The following is a 21,054-nucleotide window of genomic DNA, read 5'->3' as shown; positions in this document are numbered from 1 at the left end:
AACAATGTTGAGAATAAAGCTCAGAGCTTTGTACATAGTAAGCTATACTCTACCAGAGCCACACTCCTAACCAGATTTATTACCTACCTAACAATAGAATAATTTAAAAGCAAAATTTAAGGGCTTAAAGCAAGAAATGCCTAGTGCTCAACTGAGACCTACAGCGCAGACACAATCCATGAGGGCAAACACTCAGACCCTCAGCAGTTAAGAGAGCTGCTGCTTCGGTTGGATCCCAGCCCCTACGTGGTGGCTCACAGTGTCCACCATCCATGTCCTCACTGGATCTGATGCCCTGTCTTCTGGTTTCCTTGTGGGGGCCAGATGTAAACATGGTGGGAACAATGCATGCAAGTAAGATACAAATATGCATACAATTTTGAAGGGGGTGGGGGGAACACCAGGGTCTCATGTAGTCCAGGCTGGTCTCAAATTTACCACACAGCCAAGAATAACTGAACTTCACCCTCCTGCCTTCACCTTCTGAATGACAGCATCGTAGGATTCTTCCTGTTTGCTCTTCTGGGGACTCTCACTATGTAGCCTTCACTGGCCTCATACTCTACAGGAACTCTCCTGCCCTAGCTTCCCAGTGCTACAGTTATCACAGGTCTGAGAGTACAAAGTATTTGCTTGTTGTCCATACCAGATGAAGACTGCTGGTTCTGTCGTCTATATTGTCGCCTCTGCTGCACAGAATCAGCTGCAGCCATTTTGCTGCCTTTGTCTTCCTCTGAAAGATGGGTGTGTTTGGAAAGTGCTTCTTAGTTAGACACAGGAAACGTAGTGCAGTACAACACAACAGGCACTCGGCTACACTACCACAGGTCAGTCTAGGAGACATCAATTCTGCAAACACTCCAGCTAGCTGTCAAGACCCCAAATTATGTCTAAACACTGAAGAAAAAGAATGAGGTTTAACCAAACAGAGCACAGTTAAAGGCTGGAGCTGGGAATCTCAGAAAGTCTATGTGATGTCACTTTCAGCTCTTCCCTACTGTGGTGTCCTGTACAATGGATCTCCAACCCCAGGGAATAGTCACATATGGAAGGAAAGATAAAAACCCATCTCCAGAAAGTCAATACAACTTACCAGACTCAGACAGCTCCACTTTTCTAGGCTTGGGTGCTGGAGAAGGTGACTCTCTTTTCTCAGTGCCTTTATGTTTTGTCACTAAAAAATAAAGTAAAGAAAAAAAACTCACACAATAAAAAGAACAATGTTTTAATAGTACAAGAATGGGTCAGACTCTTCACATGAAAAATTTAACACAGAAAGCCTCAAAAACTAGTCCTAGGAGTTGGGGATTTGGCTCAGTGGTAGAGCGCTTGCCTAGAAAGCGCAAGGTCCTGGGTTCAGTCCCCGGCCCCGAAAAAAAAAAAAAGAAAAAAAGAAAAAAGAAAAAAAAACGAGTCCTACAGGGCTAGCGAGAAGCCCGCCCCGACTGCTCATGGCCCACGCAGTAAAATCAGCTGGACGCACACACTTGTGACCCAGGACCCCAAGCGCAGTGGGAGGGGAGGATGCGGAACCAACCTGCAAGTTTGTGGCCCACCTAGCCTGAATACACACAGCAGCAGACAGTAGGGAGACCCTGCCTCAACAAGGTAGAAGAGAATCATCAACTCTCAAAAACTGTTTTAAAAACAACAACAATTATGTTGCTCTCTAGGGACTGGAGGCCTTGGCTCAGTGGTCAAGACTGAACTCTGCTCTTGTAAAAGGTGAGTGTGGCCCCCAGCACCCACACTGGTGGCTCACAAACACAGGTGACTCCTGTTCCAGGGGATCTCGTGCCTCTGTTTTCCAGGGGCACTTGCAACCAACTCCATAGGCCCCACCCCCACTTGTACATTAAAAAATGTCTTTGCCGTGATGGACACATGCATACCAGACGTGGGAACATGCATATTTGCAAACATGCACAACTCATTCACATAAAATAATGGTAATAACTTAAAAACCTTGGGCAACCAGTTCCAAATCTCCAGCCTTTCCCAAGAGAACTACAGGAGACTCTCGGAAGTCTCCTTCAGTGGAGCAAAGGTGGGGTTGGGATGCTGTTCCAAACCAAACAAAACGCAAACACACACACACACACACACGGATGTTGTTCAGTGCCAGAGCTTGTCTGGCAGGAAAAAGGAAACCAAGATGGACCAGGGTGCTCTTCCTTCAAGCCCCCCCCCTCCCCCGCAGGAGTCTCCATTCTTAATTTTCCTTAATGAACCTACCTACACCTGCTCTACTTTAAAGACTAAAACTCACGCAGGAAAAGTTACTTGGTCTAGGAAAGAGTATTTGGCTATCTAACCAAGAAGCCAAAGGCTCCTTAGCCACACAAAATCTTCACCATACCCAGAATATGTTAAAGACTAAGAGTGAAGAAGGGGCTCTCCCTAAAGCCCAAGAGAAAGGAAGGGGTTGGGGCTGCCTGTACAGTGTAAGACAGCCAGACCAGATTTAAGTTCCCACGAGGGAAATTGGTTTTCTAAAGTAGAATCACTCTGGTGAGAGAATGAACCACACAAGGACCTCATAGCAACTGGAAAATTATGGTATGGCTTTTGAAAACTTCCTAGGACATATATACCTGGGCTTTGTTTTGAATCAGGTCTCACTACCTAGTCCTGGTTGGCCTCAAGTTCACAGTGATCCTTCTGCCTCAAACTCCAGAGAACCAGGATTACACACATGAACCACCAAACCCAGGTATGTATACTAATAAACACTGTTGCTAAAATAAGATTCTATTCATTCTCATACCCCTTTTTAGAAGAGTTCTTTGGAAGCTTCAAGTAAAATTACATCACCACATTGAGAAACACAGAGACAACTGAGCAAACTGAGACTAGGAACCCAAGACTCTGTGTTCAGGACACTGATCTCACGACCATTCTCTCCTCTTAGGAGCACCCATGGGGCTGTTCAGATGGCTCAGCCATAGTTAAGAGCACCCGGGTTAGGGTCCGAGCACCTACACAGCAGCTTACAATTATCTTTAATCCGCTTCCAGGGGATGGATCTGGGGTCTTCTGAACTGTCGACACCAGGCACATATGTGGTACTCTTACAGATATGCAGAAAAACCCTCATGAGCATAAAATAAATCTTGAATACAACCAAGTATATAAAAATATAATCATTACTTTTATCATGGATTGACTTCAAAGGCCATTTGAAAAGGCCCATCAAAGAAACAAACCCTTAAGACTCTTAATTGTTTTATATACTAAATGAATTTTGATAAACTGATTAGGATAGTTATGACTTATTTAATACTATAAATCCTGTCAGACACCAGGACGTAGCCATGAGAACTGGATCTAACACTCTCTGCTAGAGTACTCAAAGAGGAAATCACTATTGTAACTTCAGGGCAAGCCCTGTGTCCCTGAGTTACATTCTTGTACTTGACAACCCCAACTACTAGTTATTTGGACAAACTACTGAATTGGGCAGAGTGTTGAACACCTGACGTTCTAAAATTCATAAAGTAACAGGGGCTGGAGTGGTGCTCAGTGTCAAGAGCATTTGCTGCTCTTGAAGAGGATTTAATTTGGTTTGCAGTACCTGCATGAGTAGCTCAGAGCCACCTTTAACTGCAGCTCCAGAGTGGATGAGTCTTCTGGCCTGTAGACACCTGCATAGTGTGTATATATTCCCTACCACAGAACACATTACTGCCAGGACTGCTAGTCTAGAGTACATAAAGACTTTATAGAAGCAAACTGAAACCAAACAAAAGGCGCCCCCCACCCCACATCAAAGTTACTATCTCAAAGGACCAAGATGGCATGTTTGGCTGTAAGAAAATGTAGTGGTTATCCCTACAGGATAAATTGGTGCATGTTAGTTACGGAATAAAATAACTAAACTGTAACACTGCTTTTATATATCGAGACAAGATCTGGCCTCAAACTGGCTATGTAATACTGGAATGAAAGAAAAGAACTGCGCCCTCAGCGGATGGTGGTGGAGCACCTTTATAATCCCAGTACTTAGAGGCAGAGGCAGAGGCAGAGGCAGAGGCAGGAGGAGCTCTAAAGCCAGCCGGGTCTACAGAGTTCCAGCACAGCCAGGGCTACACAGAGAAACTGTTTCAGGGGAACAGGGGTGGGGTGCACCGTCACATGGAGCCAACATTACATATTTTGTTAAAAAAGTGAGTGAATAAACACATGGGAAAGTTCATCCTGACTTAATGTCTCAGTAAGTCTTTAATACTATTTATAGCATACGTTTTATCCTTTAACCCTTGAGATAAAAGCATTACTACAAGTAACATCTGTTTCTGTATTTTTCTAAATGAGATTTTTCCTTTTACTGTTATGTTAATAGTGTTTTAATAATTCAAAGAACAAATCATTCTAGCATGAAGTCAGAAATCCGAGACCAACTCTAAAACCAGAATCTTAAAACATTTCAACAGTCCTATTAATTATTAATCTCAGATTGCCCAAAAGATAACTTGTCACGTTAAGTTACTATAACCAGAAATAGGAAAATACATGAAGCATTCACAGAGCACAATTTAGCTGATTTAAAAGGGACAAGCTGTGGCAGGACACTTGACTCAGAACAAGTTCATGCAGTACTCAGATCATGACTGATTCAAAGTTGCTTCAAAACACCCTCAGAAGGGGCTGTGAACTGTGCTCAATGACTGACCACCAAATTCCACTGCTCTTCTCTCCTTACTCCTAGTTCATTAGCCCATTATCAACAACAGATCCTAAGATGGCCAGTTCCTCAGGAACTCCACACTACAGTAGTGCCACTGCCCTAAGTATCCAGAGACCCCAACATGGGCATTTCTGATCACAGTACCTAGTAGAGAAGCCAAAGAACTTCTTCATTCCACCCTTCATCTTCCTCCCTAGTCACCAGAGACATCCCTCAGTGGAGCAGCAATTCAGCAATTCTCACTGCGCAGTAACAGGAATGGACACTTAAACTCTTTTACTAACTGTAAGTCACTTGATCAAAGAACCTGACAACTGTGGTCTTCTGTAGCTGTCAAATCTCAACACTACGGTCACATCCACAGAGCTCAAACGTATTTAGAGCTTCAGTGGACATAAAACAGACTAAAGTGCCCACAGTGTAACTGTCTGGTTAAAGAGGCTGCTCCTTGCCTCAAGCTACAAGAACACACAACAGGTCCCGCTGCCCACAACGGATGTCTCCTGAATGCAGTTATCTATGACACGTGTACAAGGCCTACATCAGAAGGAGCCTGGCACCTGTGCAGGCTCATAAGTCGGTAACTAATAAGTTCCAACAATGGCCATATTTTAATAGTTAACTCCTTCGGTTCAGGTAGAATAAAATAACTTCTATATAATCTAAATGAAAAAAAAAATGTATTTTCCAAAATAATTGTGGGAACTCTGAACAGTTTTTTTTCTTCAGAGAGCTTTCTAGCTCTAAACACAAGAAATATTTATGCATGTAAATGTCACAGGAAAGACAAGTAAGCTAGAGCAATGAGTACTAGATTAGGACATGGTGATGGACTCAAAGAGAGGCTGAAATGTGCTCATTTTTATATCACACGTTTGGTTACTGAATGAACTTGATGTTAAAGTTAAGTAATGATCTGTACTTTACTTTTATGGTCTGCCATTTTTAGCAGGCTCTCTTCCCACAGCTATCCCTCGGTGGGACAGGTGGAGCGCACAGCTTGACTAGGCCTTGTGGTGCTCCCTTGTTATCCAGGCACTCTGGGCAGTCAGTGGGCTCAGAACACCACTCTCTAAAACCCCAACCCTCTCACCCCGCTCCACTCACCTTTCAGGCTGCCCCTATTTGTCCAGCCCTAGCACCAAAGGCACCACCGGAATGGATCCGATCCCTTTTCTTCACGTGTGCTTAGTGCTAAGTAAAGCAAACCCTAGCGAGCCAGTTTCCACACTGACTAACACACACTCTACTTTGGCTGGCACAACTACAGGCCTCCAGTTCCTCAGAAACCAATCTACTGAACAGAGTAGGGACATCATCCTAGATCGTAAATCCATAAATCAATCAAATAAATAAAGCAAATCAACCTTGAAGGGGACACCATGTCCTTCCCCTGGGAGCATAATTGTGACCAAAAATAACAACAGACACAAAGTCTGCAAATAAGATATTAAACAAAAGCCTTAAGCAGAGGTGTGGGGAGGGAGGGTGGAAAATAGTTAACTGATCGGTCTCAATAAAACGAACCTTTATAGTAAGAACACACGCTTCAATTTGTTACCCCACTCAAACAGCCTCAACCGAGCTATGATCTGTGCCACCTGTGCATAGAGGACAATGAGGAAAAAAGCATCTTTACATATCGTCCCATTTCAGCCAAGCCCATTCAGTGTCACATAGAAAGTACTGCCCAACCTATTCTGGAGGAAGGTAGGGACAAGTGGGCTCACCCAGATGCCAAAGGGAACAAAGTGCGTTGTGTTCGTACCTTTACCCGAGGTTCTTCCTGGAGACACAGACACACGACTTTTTCTTGCACGGTTTGACTGCTGGGGAGTTGGAGAATGGCGAGTTTTGGGTGGCGGAGTTGCTGGAGATGACGGCCGGTGCCTTCGCCTCGGAGGACTTGCCGAAGGTGATAACCTACGAGTTTTCCGAGGAGGGCTGGATGTCCTCTTGGGAGGCTTCTTTGGCGGTGACCGGGAACGAGATGAAGAGGACGACGAGCTACTTCCAGAAAGCGATGCGGAAGAACGCCTCCTTCTGTGGAATAAAGCATTCACTTCACTACCTGCGTCCCTTTGAAGAGTGACTTCACAGTATGTACAATATGCACAGAAACACAGCTAGTTCTTTTAATCCAACTTTTGAGTTTATGTAGCTAAGTACATAAATTACTTCAAAAATATTGGAAACAAAACCATAACCTAGGACAGGAAACAGCTATCTCTGAGAGTAAAACACATAACTCCTGATTGTGTTTGAGCTGTGAATGCTATAATCCAGTAACCAAGCAGCCCCTTCCAGAAGGGAATACTGGGGTTATGGAGTTTGCACAACTTTGAGGGTGAGAGACAGAGACAGTGAGAGGGAGAGAGTATTGTTCATTCAGTGATGTCTAGCAGCTTTTAAGTTTCACTAAAAAATATGTGCAAGATTTGAAATTCATTTAGCTACATAAACTTAGAAGTAGGGGCCTCTCGAATTCTGCAGCAAAATCTGTGGTTAAGTTCTGTTGCAATTACGTGTACCTGCAGAATTCACCTTTGGCAGAAGAATTCCTGAGAACCTGAAAAAAAGAAACCCTACCTTAAGTGTGAGATTAAAAACTGGCTGAAAGGGAATCTTACACAATCTTCAAAATACCGTGACTGCTACATCGCTTAGTGCGCACTACTGAGACATGCTGTTCGCCAAACTCCAGTGGAAGAAACTGGTCTCTCTCCCTAAGGGAGCACCAACATCACTTCTTCCTGAAGCAGAAGGATCAATCTGAAGAGTGTGATGCCTGGAATTTCACCACATTGTCTGTCCTGTCCACCAGCCGCACCAGCAACTTTACACGCTCAAGTTCTGATCCCTCGATAACGATCCCAGAGAATGGTATTGCAGTTGTTGCTGTTGTTAAAAGTATGGGTCTAAAGTGCTACCTGTGAAGATGTAACTTGAAGGAGCTTACTGGGGATTTTCCCATTTTCTAGTTGGTGCGGTTGTCTATAAAGAACATTAACTCAACAGCTTTTCCCGGGGCTAGGAGTGCACTTCCAAGGTGGAACACACAATCAGGCCAAGTGAGTCCCTAGTTAAACTAGCAGCAACAAGGAAAAATAGAAATCCAAGTTCTGTACAAAGCAGAGTTGAAAAGCAAGCTCAGGCAACAAACTAACAAGGCAGAAAAACTCTGTTCTCGTGCATCAGGCCTCCACTTTGGTAAGGTTAGGCATATCTTATTATGACACTAGTAATGGCTTTACCTAGGAATGGGATTATGGGAACTGTCCTTTTATGGTTCCTCTGTCTGAGTTGTTACTAAAAGCTTCATTACAAAGTGTGGCAGACGAGTTACTGGCAGTTGTGAGCCCCTGATATGGGTGCTGGGACCTAAACTCCAGTCTTATGGAAGAGCAGCAAATGCTCTTAAGCACTGAGCCATCTCTCCAGCTCCCTCAAACAATAGTTTTGATACATATATTTTTTATACCACTATATTCTAACCACCACAGTTCCTAATATCCTGATTTCTAAAAAGGAACTGAAGTAAAACAGATGCCTGTCTGCTTTAGAAGACCTTTGAATGCTTTATGACTATCTGTTTGTTTGAATACTGGCAAAAGGATAAATTACATAAAAAACAACAACAACAACACAGTATGGCAGGCAGAGATGGCTTAGCAGGTAAAGCATTAGTGTCTCTCTAGGACATTGTCTCCCAGCACCATCAGGTGGCTAACAACTGCAAGTTACTGCAGGTCCAAGGGATCTGGAGGCCTCTGCACTCACATGCACATAACCACACGCAGACACACACCTACACATAATTCAAAATACATCTTTTTAGAAAAAAGAAAGACACTGTAAAAGTACTTGCTCTGCCTGGTGACTCAAGCCCAATCTCCCAGAACCAAAGGAAGAGGAGGACAGACACTGTAATAGCCCACTGACCTCCAGTCGCCACTGACCTCCGGTCGCCAAGTGTTTGCACGTGTATGTATACATACAAAGAAAGTTAAGTTCTTAAAACAGACGGCTGGAGATGGAGTTTTTAAACTGGTAAAATAAGCTCGTTAACTCTGTTGTCAGCTGCCTTTAAAGGGAGGCAGCTTAGGGAAGGATGGCTCAGGGCTCAAGAGAAGCTTCTCCTTTTGCAGAGGACCTGGTTTCAGTTCCTAGCACCCACATGGTAGCTCACAGCCATCTCTAACTCCAGTTCCTGAGGATCCAGTACACTCCTTTGTCTTCTGGGGGCACTCCACACATGTGTTACACAAATGCAGACAAAGTACTTTGTACACACAACACACAGAAAACTTGCCATTTCTTTTTTTTTTGTGTGTGTGTGTGTGTGTGTGTGTGTGTGTGTGTGTGTGTGTGTGTGTGTGTATAAAACAGAGTCTGTGAAGAGGATGACTTTGAAATTCAGGGCCTTTTCCCTCTACCTCCAGTGTGCTGAAATCACAGGTATGAAACACCATCCTGAGGTCTGTACAGTACCAGGGAAAGACCCCAGCAGGGCAGGGGTTCTCGCATTCGCAGCAAGCATCTTACCAACTGAAGTACACTGCTAGTTCTTAGTCCTTATCCAGAGAAAAGTTTTAGTGAGCTCTCAGAAGGCTAACATACAGAATCAAGAAGACCAGTGACTATTTCTTTCCCAACATTAGATGTCTTTCATAGCTAAACTGTTGCACGTGAAGTGCATCAAGATACTTTGCAGACTCCCTAGTACAGTTTGTTTGCCAGCAGACAAAAAAATTTGCCCCCTAAAATTATACCAAGGATTACCCTAAGTTCCAGGCACCCGACACTAAGAGAGTCTCACCGTCTCCCTGGAGACCTACTCCTCCTGTGCCGTGGTGGAGGAGGCATCCGTCTTGGTGGAGTTCTTCTTCGGGGAGATGGTCGTCGTCTGGGGCTTGGTCGCCTTCTAGGAGAGTATGATCTGCCATAAGAAACAGAATTAGGCCCCAAGGACAAAAAACTTCTTGTCACTAATTTCACCACCACCACACTCATGCAGATTCTTATGGTACACAGCAAACTGGACTTCACTAAAGAGGCTGACTAGATCAAATGGCCCACAGGCACCAAGTCCAGTTGAGACAGCAGCTCCTCACTGGCTTAACTGCCGGTCACCTTCATCCTTAATGTTTTCTGTAACTGTCACTGTTTACAATGCTACTTTGGAAACCAGCACACACAACTAAAAGTGCACACCAGTCTGGGGGCAGCAACACACCTTGATCGGGATCTATGTCGCCGTCTGGGTCTCGTATGAGAAGGTGACCGAGAACGAGTCCGGGACCGTGATTTGGAACGTGACCGAGATCTTGGTCGAGTCTTTTCCTTTTCCTTTTTGGAATTTTTTTCTGGAGATGGTTCTTTGGGCTCTGGTACAGGCTCAGGCTTGGGAGCTTTCAAGATGTCACTGTGAAAATAGCATTTTGTTTTGTCCCCCCGACTCTCCTCAGAATTCCATGCCAATTCAATATCATTGGCTATCTTTAGAAAGTATTTATGGTGCAAGCTTGATCACCTGGGTTCAGTTCCTCAGAACCCCACAGTGACAATGAAATTAAAGCCACACTCTTAACCATGGGACCTGTCCCTCACTACTAACAGATTAAAGGGTAAAAACAGATGCAGAGCACCATATTTTTAAAAAAAGTTTTTGAAACCTGCAAATACCTCTTGGTTTCAAAGGACAAGTACACATCCTGATTCACTGAGCAACTAAGAATTTATATCCCCTTTTCATGTGTGAGACAAGAACTGTGTCACTGTCAACTGCATGAGTCCAGAAAGCCTGATCCCTGGGAGCCTTTGGAGCCATGAGGGGAAAGAGGCTGACTTGACCAAACAGCCCATAGGCACAAGGTCCAGCTGAGGCAGGATCTCCTCATCTCCTCGACCACCAGTCAAGCAATCAGTGGATAGCGCTTTGTAGTGGCCAGGGATGGGTGCTGTGTGAGCAGTGTGCACGACTGCAGAGGCTGCGTGCAGTGCTGTGGCCTGCGTGCTACGTGGCCTTGTGAGCTATGAGACTGGATGCAGCAGATGCATTGTGCTCAAGAGAAACACAGCCATGGGGCACAAACGGTTCCCCTGAAGAGGGAGGGTAGCTTTTATTTAGGATATTTTGTACCCCAGTTAACAGAAGTGAATAAATCTCTTCGCATTTGGGGGTAAAGATGTTTTATAGGATATAGGTCAGTGACAAAAACTGCAAAACTCTGGGTTATATCCCCCTATTACAAAAAGAAAACAAAACAAAACAGGAATTTGTCCACAAATTGTGGCAAGCAGGTAGGAAAATCAATAATTATGATCTATAAAATTTTTGAAACAATATGGAAGATAGGCAGTCACCTCTGGGGCATTTTCCTTATTTGACACACACACACACACACACACACACACACACACACACACACACACACACACACACACACACACACACACATTCAGCTTCATTTCCAACACTAACTTTATAATATTAAAACACTTAAGAAAAGGAAAACTGGTACTTTGCTTTGAAGTTAGCAGTGTCATCTGAGGGGGCACAAATAGCCTGACAAGACTATGTAACAGAGTTAAGAACGTGCCTCGTAGATGTGGCCTCTTGTACTGAAGAGTCTTTCATTCTCACTGATGGTTCTGGGAGCTCTGGAGATTTCTCCTTCTTTTCTGGGGCAGGGGAAGGGCTCCGGCTCTTGGTTCTGTGACGGGGAGATCGAGAGTGACTGCGCTTTCTCTCTCTCCTGACAGGGGAAGATCGTCTTCTAGGGGAAGGAGATCTGGATTTGCGTCTAGGATGAAAGCAATTTTTTCAGATTTTTTAATAATGTAGTTTAGAGTAGACAAAGGGAAAATCAAGGATTAATCTTTTAAGTTACCCAATGTTGTCTGTATCTGAGAAGTTTCACATGGAAACAAGATATCCATTTCATCTACTTGAGAAGGAAAAGGCCAGAGAGAACTAGAAGGACAAGCAAACAGAGGTAACAGCCTCAAGTACCAGTTAGAAGGGGAGGCACGGAGTTGGGCTGGAGGCACCGGTTCTCAACTATTCCCAACGATCACTCAAAGACCAATGCCTCAGACGAAAGTGCTAAAGCAACTCTTCCTTAACAGGAAGTCAGCCCTGTATACCAACGTACCACAGTATAGGTAGCTCCTATCAGAGATGCCCAGGCAGAGCCTCAAGATGCAGGAAAATGGATAGTGCAATACAAGTAGTACGTTCTTCTCAAGAAAAGAGAAATGCCAAATGTTTATTGGCGGGAGCCCCTTCTTCCTTTCTAAGCTGTAGTGCGCCTAATCCAAAAATGTTTACTGGTTTTTAAAAATTGTAGTAACGCTAAATGGCAGGGTGGCTTGCGCTCAGCCTTAGAGGCACTCCTTCTGTAAGTTTCCAAACTCAGCACAAACTAAATAACAAAAATATTGCTTCCTCTTTTCTTTACGAATCCCCAATTTATTTTTAAAAGACCTAAGAATGAAAAGCCTGATGGAATTCTCACCTTTTACCACAAATATAGCAGAAGCTGACCGTGGACTTAAAAATGTGAGCCTAACAATAGTCTCATGGGAAGAAAGAAGAAAACAAATAAATGATCTGAAGGTTGGGCTCAGTACAACCATCTAAGAAAAGCAGAACACGGAATTAGGTAAGTATATGAATGCTAACGAGCAGATTTAATAAAAGGGAAATGGAAATAGTCAGAATACAGTACCAACAAAAATCCCAGTGCTTTATTTAAGCAAAGCAATATGAAATCCTCATTTCTACTTAAGAATGAGTAACTCATCTAAATTACAGAGGTGATCACAGGTTTTTTTTAAGAGTATCTTAGCATTGCCTGGACTGGCCTAGAAGCCAGCCCTACCCCCACTGCCTCAACCTCCTGGGTAGCTGTATAAAATATGCCAAAGTGCTGGCAAGAAAGGCTCTCTCTAGCCCAGAAGCACACAGCAGCTCTCCAGTAAAGCTTCCCAGGTCTTCAAGCTGGGAGCTTCTGCCAGAGCACCCCTCAGGACCCAAGGCACCTAGAAAACACTGTCCTTGTATCTGTTCTGTCCTACCTTCTTGGGCTGCGAGACCGCTCCCTCTTCTCTCTGCTGCTTTCTTTTTCTTCCTTATCCCTCTTATCTTTATCTTCATCTTGTTTTTTCAGAGACGCCAATTTTTCTTGTTCAATCTGTAAGCACACAGTGAGACGCTAAGAGCCATCTATCAAAGCACCCCACACTGGCGTGGCGACCACCGCGGCTGGTGCAGGGGGCTCCATGTTCTCAACTTTACTCTTCCAACACTCTTTCAGTTATCCTTTATCATTACTATAAATTTATAGCATTTATTTAAAGTCTTGTGACTTTATAATTACTGCCTATGTGGGAACTTGCACATACTTTTTCCATACTTTATTTAAATTCTCTTTTAAGGTAAACTAAACACTAAACAAAACCAAAGATCTCTGCCAATCATCAATGACCTCTGGGAAAATGCTGCTCTAATTTTCATGAGAGTGGTAAACCACAACCAGTGTACAGTCACACCACAAGTTAAAAGCTCTCAAAGGAAACAGCTATCCTTAAAGCAAACCATCAGCCTACATACTGCCTCTCAAGTCAGTTCAAAAAGGATTACTTGTCTCTGCTTTATCTCTTCCTTCTTCAACTCTAGGAAAGCAGAAGGGATTCCGGCGATATTTTCTTGTGCACTTAACAGCAGGGGCCACAGTTCTCCCATGAACTCTCTAGCATTCTTCCCATTCAAAAATCCAGTCAGGTTGATTTGCATCATTTTGGAATCTGGGTTCTGCAAAAAGACATGACAGGAAGAAAACCAGGTTACTTCAAAACCAACGAACCAACCTGAAACTCACGTAAATTAGTATTTAAGTCTACCATAAGGGGCTTAGGTACATATATACATATATATATGCTCCCTAGTTGCTTCTTGGTGATATAATTTCTAGATAATCAAAATTTCCCTCACTGAACCAAAAGCATTAGAGCAGCCTTTGTGGGTTTCCTTAAGTATTTAGACTGTGTGGCTGTTAGTGGGCCTCATGTAGTTATCAACTTTAAAGACAATCATGGAACAAACACTATACATTCTAGCACTTACTAACAATACTTGCTTGGCTGGAAAACTTGCCCCAACAAGAAGTTGAAAACGTACATAGACACTTCTCTTTACACTACGGTAACTTTCTGTAAACTGTCTATTATCTAGTGCTCAGTTACAAGAACTAACAGGTTATGCATGCAGTCTGTAACATCTGAAGACTAAGCTAGAAGCCTGACTACTGCACATGGAAACCTATTACTAGCAATGCCACAGATGCTCAACTGTCCACAAAACTAGGAGTCAAGATTTCTAAAAGTAATGTGGGTTTTTAAACACTAGGTCTGTTGGTCAAGCAACAAGGTCCGTATAACAAGCACAGCTCAATAGCACAAAGCAAGTACAGATTCCAGGTGTCTTCAGTTTCTTCTTGGAACCTTGGGGGTTTGGAATCGCCAAGTCCCCTGTAGAGAAAGATGTTCCCTTGGCTTGCTTCCGACTCCCTACTGCAACTCAACCACCTTGAGTTTAATGTTATATCATTTATCTAAATTGCAAAAGACGAACAAGCAATAATGAGTACACAACCACAAAAAAAGAAAAGATTGTTTAAAAAGTTCTAAACTTTAATCTCATGCTCACTACAAGGGGAATACTACCAGATATTTAGGTTTTAAAGTGTACTAAAATTCAAATCAATAAAGCATTTCTCCAATAAAGTTTACTATTAAGCATTTATAAAACAGTCTCCCATGTTTCTGGTTTCTAAATGAAATAAATATACTTAAGCATAAAGTCCTTTCTTAAAATTAAGTCTTAAGAAATATTCAAAGCAAAATAATTACCACATTGTTTTAAAAATGAAATACCTTATCGTTTGGAATGGTAACTGTTCTGTCAGAATTCAAGCATGAACTCTTGGGAAGAGGAGTAATGTAAAAGTAAATTCCCATCAGTGATTTACCAAAAGGTTTTATGGTACATCTTTACTGTCCTTGGGATGCCATGACAAAACAGCAAACTATGTTATAACAGAAATGGTTTAAACATCAGCTGTAATATCTTGTATTATTTAATATTGGAAGATAGGAACAATCATGTTAACTGGCTTTTCTAGGACTGTCAAGTTATCTGCCTGAAATTTTACTATAATGTAAATAAAATCCTGTGCCTTAATTCTAACTGGTAACCAGCTGACTTGCAACTACAACTTAAGTCTTTAGTTCTTTTAAAAGCAACATCCAATCAAATCAGAATCGCCCCTCATGCTTCAAATACATGTCCACCTCAAAATGCTACTTTAAAGAGCAGTATACAGCTTTACCAATTGCTCTTGTTTGTGTTTTTGTTGTTGTTGTTGATGTTTGGCCACTTTACACAACTCACCTCCAAACACACACTGCGTCATCAAGGGAGTTGGGTCAGAGCGACATTGGGACACTCACTCTGCTGTGACCTAATAAGGTGATGGTGCTATACTTCAGACGCAAGGAATAACTTCCATTTTGGTTCAGGCCTTTTAAATCATAAATCACATTATCATTAGAAAATTGCTGTCAAAGTAACTTAACATGTAACAGCAAAATTACAAACAGTAAGTTTGATTTTTCACCTGTGTAGCTTTCAAAACTATGCACCTTCACTAAACCTCCAGCCTTAACAGTTGTTTTACAAAGTGAATTCTTTTCACAACAAACATTGTAAAATATCCCTTCTAGATTTGTATTCCACAGAAAGCCTGAGTTTCCACAGATTCACAAATCATGTCACAATTCAGAAGTAAGAGCCATCTGTATATTATACCTTCACTTCCAGCTGGTTGAATATAAACTCAATCACAACATCATCTTCGAATCCAAGGATCTCAGTCACTCTTTTTGTTATCCAAGGCTTTATAACCTCCAAATTTACTTTGCTCATGTCCACCTGAGGAGACAGGCAAACCAGTAAGTCCAACTTCACTGAAATAAGAGTCACTTTCTCTAACGGTTTCCTGTAGCTCATGTACATTTAAAAATTTATCTAGCATGCTCATTCTTTGGTTGCACTATGTTCGTGGTATGGCTAAGGGGGAACAAACTGTGAACTTTTTTTTGCACAGAAGTTAACAGTTCACCTCCCCACCCTTAAAATGCAACGACTGCAACAGTCCCACCCGGAGTACCTTTTTTTCTAGGCATTCTGCAAATTTCAGCTGCTTGAGGAGTTTCTTCTGTTTGTTGCTGAACCGATTATCCTGCTCCGCACTTGTTCCCTGAAGGACGGAAACACATGGCTTAAGAATGCAAGATTTAACTTCTGTTTCAGTTAAAAAAACCAGTACACATATGAAGGGGTCAGAGGACAACTTTGGAGAGTGAGTTCCCCTTCCAACAAGTGGGCCCCAGGGACGGAACTCAGTTCATCAGGGTTGGTGGCAGGTGCTTTATCCCTCTGAGCTATTTTGCCAGTCTTTTCTAAAATAAAATTACAACGAAAAACTTAAGTTTCCTCCATTAGCCCAGGACAGCAATCAAACCAGCAGCAATCTTCCTGTCTCAGTTTCCCAAGTGGCAGCTTGAATCACCATACTGTTGATTAACTAATAATGTATGTTCTTTTCTTGATGTAGTTGACACAAAGCGTCTATATTTTAATATTAAAAAACATTCTTAAGTCAAATATAATACAGAGTAAGATACCCTCTCCACAATCAATGTTAACTTTGACATAGACTTTTTTTTTCTTTATTTCGGGGCTGGGGACCGAACCCAGGACCTTGCGCTTCCTAGGCAAGCACTCTACCACTGAGCCAAATCCCCAACCCCTTGACATAGACTTTTGCAGGTGATTAAATGAGAAAACTGAAACTTTTCAAGTTTTCATCTTCTAAAAATAGCATTGATTCCAAGATTACAGTGGCAGGAGAGCCACTTTATGAATGAAGCAACAGAAGCAGGAAGACTGCACCAAATTCCAGTGTAGCCTGCTAGACACACCAAGTTCCAGTCAACATAGCAGAACACTATCAGAAGACTGAAACCAGAGGATGGAGACACACCTCAGTGGCAGTGCGTACCCAGCATGCAGGAAGCCCTGGGTTTAATCCTAGTACTACATAAACCTAGTATGGCAGTACTTGTAATCGGAGTCCTAGGGATTTGAAAGGTTAGAATTCAAGGTCAATTTGGTTCCACAGCCTGAGAGATACGGGAAACCCAGTATGCTGGAGGGGGTGCATGCCAAGAACCAAAAATGTGGGGCACAGTGGTACACAAATATAATCCAAGCATTTGGGAGTTTAAGGAAGACAAGCTATCTTTAACTGCACATAGGTCAGCCCTTCCATTCTGTCTCAGAAAGAAAAATGGATGGTGGAGGATGAAGGATGGAGAAAAAGGGGGAAATGGAAAAGGGGAAGAGAAGGAGAGGAGAGAGGAGCAGAGAAAGGAGAAAGTGTGAATTAATGAATTTAAAGCCAAGTGAAAAGGCATACTCATAATTCTAAATTCTAAGACAAGCAAAAAGGATTGGGGGTTCAAGGCAGACTTGTGAACCCCAGGGGACTCTAGTTGGGGGACAAACAAGTTGCTGAGTGCACGAAAACAAAATTTCACCAAAGGATTCATCAGAACATCATGGCATCACAGCTTTTTGTTTATCTATCCTTCATCCTGACTGATCACAGAAGGAACTGGCTCTGGTGTGGCTCTGGTGTGAATCTGCAGATTAGCTTGCTGACTAGCTACAGTCCCTGAAAATCGATCAAGAAAACTTTTGTTTGGCCTGAGTATGGCATGCAGCACTCAGCTATCACGTACAACACCCGAGGTATGGTTCCCATTACTGTATCAGCAGCAAAAAGCTTTGGGTAGGCTGTGGTATCAAAAACCTCCAATGCCAGCACTCAGGAGGCAGAGGCAGGAGGGTCTCCACATGTGTTCCAGGACATATGGTGGACACACAACCTAATCTCTGAGGATCATATGTCAAATTACGGGCAATGAAGCAAAAACATAAAGATGAATGTCTGGAGCTGAAGGGGTTTGCAACCCCTTAAGAAGAACAATATCAACCAACCAGACCCCCCTAGAGCTCCCAGGGACCAAACCACCACCCTAAGTGTACACAGGGATAGATCTATGGCTCCAGCCGCATATGTAGCAGAGGATGGCCTTGTCGGGCATCAATGGGAAGAGATTGGCCTGTCAAGGTTCGATGCCCCAGTGTAGGGGAATGCTGGGGTGGGGAGGTAGGAGGGGATAGCGAGTTTCTAGAAGGGAAACCTGGAGAGGATAACATTTAAAATGTAAATTTTTAAAAATTCAATAAAAGAAAAAGATGAGTGTCTGGGATGATAGGATGCCAATTACACTCATTTGATCATTACATGGCATTATTATGTGTAACTATTAATGTTGGTGAAAAGATCAAACCTATTCAAATCACCTGAAAAGTGATCCAGAAAGGCTGCAACTCAGTAGTAGCACTTGGCTAGCATATACAAAAGCCCTGTGCATGGGCCTAAGGACTGCAAAGCCAAAAGGGTTTTAAAGAGAGAAAAAAAAAAGTTTTGGGCTGAGAGTGGTAGCCTATATCTTTAGAGATAGGCCACCTCTAAAGAGTTCAAAGCCAGTCTGGTCTGCATATCATGATTTTGTCTCACCTCTACCAAAAAAAAAAAAAAAAAAAAAAAAAAAAAGGAAGGAAAGAATTTTACCTTGTAAGACTGTTGATCAGTAAATCCTATCACCAATTCTTAAATCTAATTCTAGTCAAAATTAGGTTGTACTAAATAACTGATCTAAAATCCCCCCCCCAATTCTCCCCTTTCTTTCTTTTCTTTTCTTTTTGAGACAGGGTTTCTCTGTGTAGCCCTGGTCATCCTGGAACTCACTCTGTAGACCAGTCTGACCTCAAAATCAGATCTGCCTGTCTCTGCCTCCCCTCCCAGAGTGTTGGGATTAAAGACGTGGGCTGGCAATCTAAATTTTTCTAATTCACCAGAGTTTAAATACTCCTGACTCCTCCCATTTTGCCAGATATGCCTGAAACTCTAGTATTGGGAGGTCAAGGCAGGGCTCTAGGTCTAAGGTCAGTCTGTTAGAGAACCTAGCTTCAAAACAGTTCAATTGCCCTATAAGACCCAACCCAGGGACAATGAAACTGCTTCAATCTAGGAAAGTGTAAAAAGAATATATTTAAAACTGGGTTCTTTTCCAGATTCTGTCCATTTCAAAGGACAACTTCACCTGAAAATTGGCATATTACTTTGATTTCTTTCTTCAATCCCCTTTCCACTAGAAATAACTGACAGGGCTGGTACTGGCAGTACATGCCTTTAATCCTATCATTTGGGAGCCAGAGATAGGCAGATCTCTGAGTTCAGGTTAGGCTGGCCTACAGAGTGCCAGGGTGTGCCAGGCCAAGGCTACACCGAGAAACTATGCCCTGAAAACCCGAAATGAAAACAGTAGGAAAAAAGAAAATAATCGACAAGTGGGGAAAAAAAAAAACAAAACAAAAAAAAAACAAAAACCTTTAACTGTTTTTTAAGTGTAATGCCCGTGTCATAAGACATGAGTATTGACTACAAAAGATTAAGTGCCTAGTTTGTAGTGCAAATATTTGAGGTGCTGGAGATAGAATCCAGTGTCTTGTTCACGTTAGACAAGCTCTCATGAACTACATACCCAGTCCCAAGAGGCATCCTTATTATCTCCTTCGGTCTTCCTACCTTCCTTTTTTTTTCCCTTAAAAAATGCACACAAACTGTAAACTAGCTCGATCCAGGGAATGTAAAAAAAAAAAAAAAAAAAATCTAAACCGAATGACAGAGAGCTGGGACTTGGGACTTTTATCAAGCCATCTCTATGAGGTTCTACTCTGCATTCAAAGAATCAGCGATCCCGAAAGGGAGCGTTGTTACTTTGTAATCTCACTATTGCCCGTTCCCATACCCTTATATCTCGACTTGTACCTAATTTCCTTCAAGAGTGGACCTAATAAACTGCTTTAGTGTGGGATACCAACTCCAAGGTAACGTCCCTTGTCTTGGACTTAGGGTAGAATCACCAGCCTCTAAACGTGGGCTGTAGGGAAAGGGTGCTAGCGAAGAGCGGGAAGCGCTGAGGACGCACACCGTAATCTGCCTCCACCCTCGCAGACACAGCTCGCTCTAAAAGCCTCCAATTCAAATGTTTCAACTACAAATTATCTTAAGTTCCCCTCCCCGAAGAACTATCAAATTGGGCGGGAGCGCTCACGAACTCTGACCCTGCGCCGCCGCGAAAGCTTAAGACCCAGAGGGTGGACCCTGTACGTAGGGATTGGGGGCTGGGGGAGACATTCGCTTTCTCCAAAGCTGCCGCTAAAAAAAAAAAAAAAAAAGCCCCTCTTCTCAAAAACCTCTCTCAGGACGTATCCCCAAACCGTACAACCGGTACCCCGCAGCCGCCTCAGGCTTCCCAGAGGCCTCCCCCTAGTGACTTCCTCCTTGGGGCTCCGCTAGGCCCCAAGCCCCGGCGGCCGGCGCGGCGCCCGGACTGCAGGCCTCACCAGACGGCCGGTGAGGTTCGGCTCTAGCCCATTCCCGCCGCCATTTTCCGGCCACCGCCGCCGCCGCGTAGGGGGGACGATCCCAGAGGAGGAGACTGCGCAGGGGCACACCGGTCTCGGCCGCAACGCCGAGGACAGGGTGCGCTAGCCACAAGCCCCCTCGGGGTCTCTAAGGCCTCCCTCCACGGGCCGTCCTGTCCCGAATTTTGAGCGCCCCCTCGGGTCTTACAAACAAACCTCTCGCCTCTACCCAGATCCCCGCGCTACTACTTACGCGGAAGAATCCCGCGTCCATCTTGCTGCCTCGCTCGGAGATCGCTCCCTATCCCAGTGTGCACCGCGCCGCCGCGACGGAGGGCGGGACCGGCAGAGGGGAGCCCAGCGCCGGGATGCTGCGCGCGCCTCTCCACCCGCCCGCTCCGGCGGGCATGCAGCTGCGCCTGCTCAATACGCCACGAGAACGACACGCATGCGCAAGCGTACCAGGGCGGCAGCAATGAGGGGAGGTGAGCTCGGCGACTGCAACCAATGGAAATAGGAGGGCGAATTCTTGGGCCGCCCCACCCTACAGATCTTTTTTTGTGGCGCACGAGCTGCGGTGTTTGCGCGATTTGAGTTGGTCCTTCCTTTGATCCGTAGTGGGAGGATGGGGGAAGGGGTTGAGGTGAGATGTCGGGGAGGCCTCAGTCCTGGGGTGGATGGAGTAGCCATAGAAGAGAATGATTGCATAGGGGTGGTGCTGATGCGGCAGCCTGGTGAG

The 21,054-nt window shown here is 43.8% G+C and overlaps 1 protein-coding gene across 1 annotated transcript in view; it reads right to left on the bottom strand.

Moving 5' to 3' along the window:
• The window catches only part of Srrm1 (serine and arginine repetitive matrix 1), a 32,115-nt gene extending 11,421 nt beyond the window's left edge, over window positions 1-20,694 (bottom strand). The window contains 11 exon segments of the mRNA XM_032896267.1: window positions 647-733; window positions 1,094-1,174; window positions 6,456-6,730; window positions 9,507-9,626; window positions 9,924-10,112; window positions 11,290-11,493; window positions 12,770-12,885; window positions 13,335-13,505; window positions 15,561-15,683; window positions 15,922-16,011; window positions 20,569-20,694. Of these exon segments, the coding sequence (XP_032752158.1) occupies window positions 647-733; window positions 1,094-1,174; window positions 6,456-6,730; window positions 9,507-9,626; window positions 9,924-10,112; window positions 11,290-11,493; window positions 12,770-12,885; window positions 13,335-13,505; window positions 15,561-15,683; window positions 15,922-16,011; window positions 20,569-20,589 (1,477 nt within the window). The 5' untranslated portion in view covers window positions 20,590-20,694.
• Window positions 20,695-21,054: the final 360 nt, after the last annotated feature.

Source organism: Rattus rattus, chromosome 1 (assembly GCF_011064425.1).
Source record: "Rattus rattus isolate New Zealand chromosome 1, Rrattus_CSIRO_v1, whole genome shotgun sequence".
NCBI lineage: Eukaryota > Metazoa > Chordata > Mammalia > Rodentia > Muridae > Rattus > Rattus rattus.
Note: the sequence above shows the minus strand (reverse complement) of the source record. Positions and strands in the feature narration are given on the sequence as shown.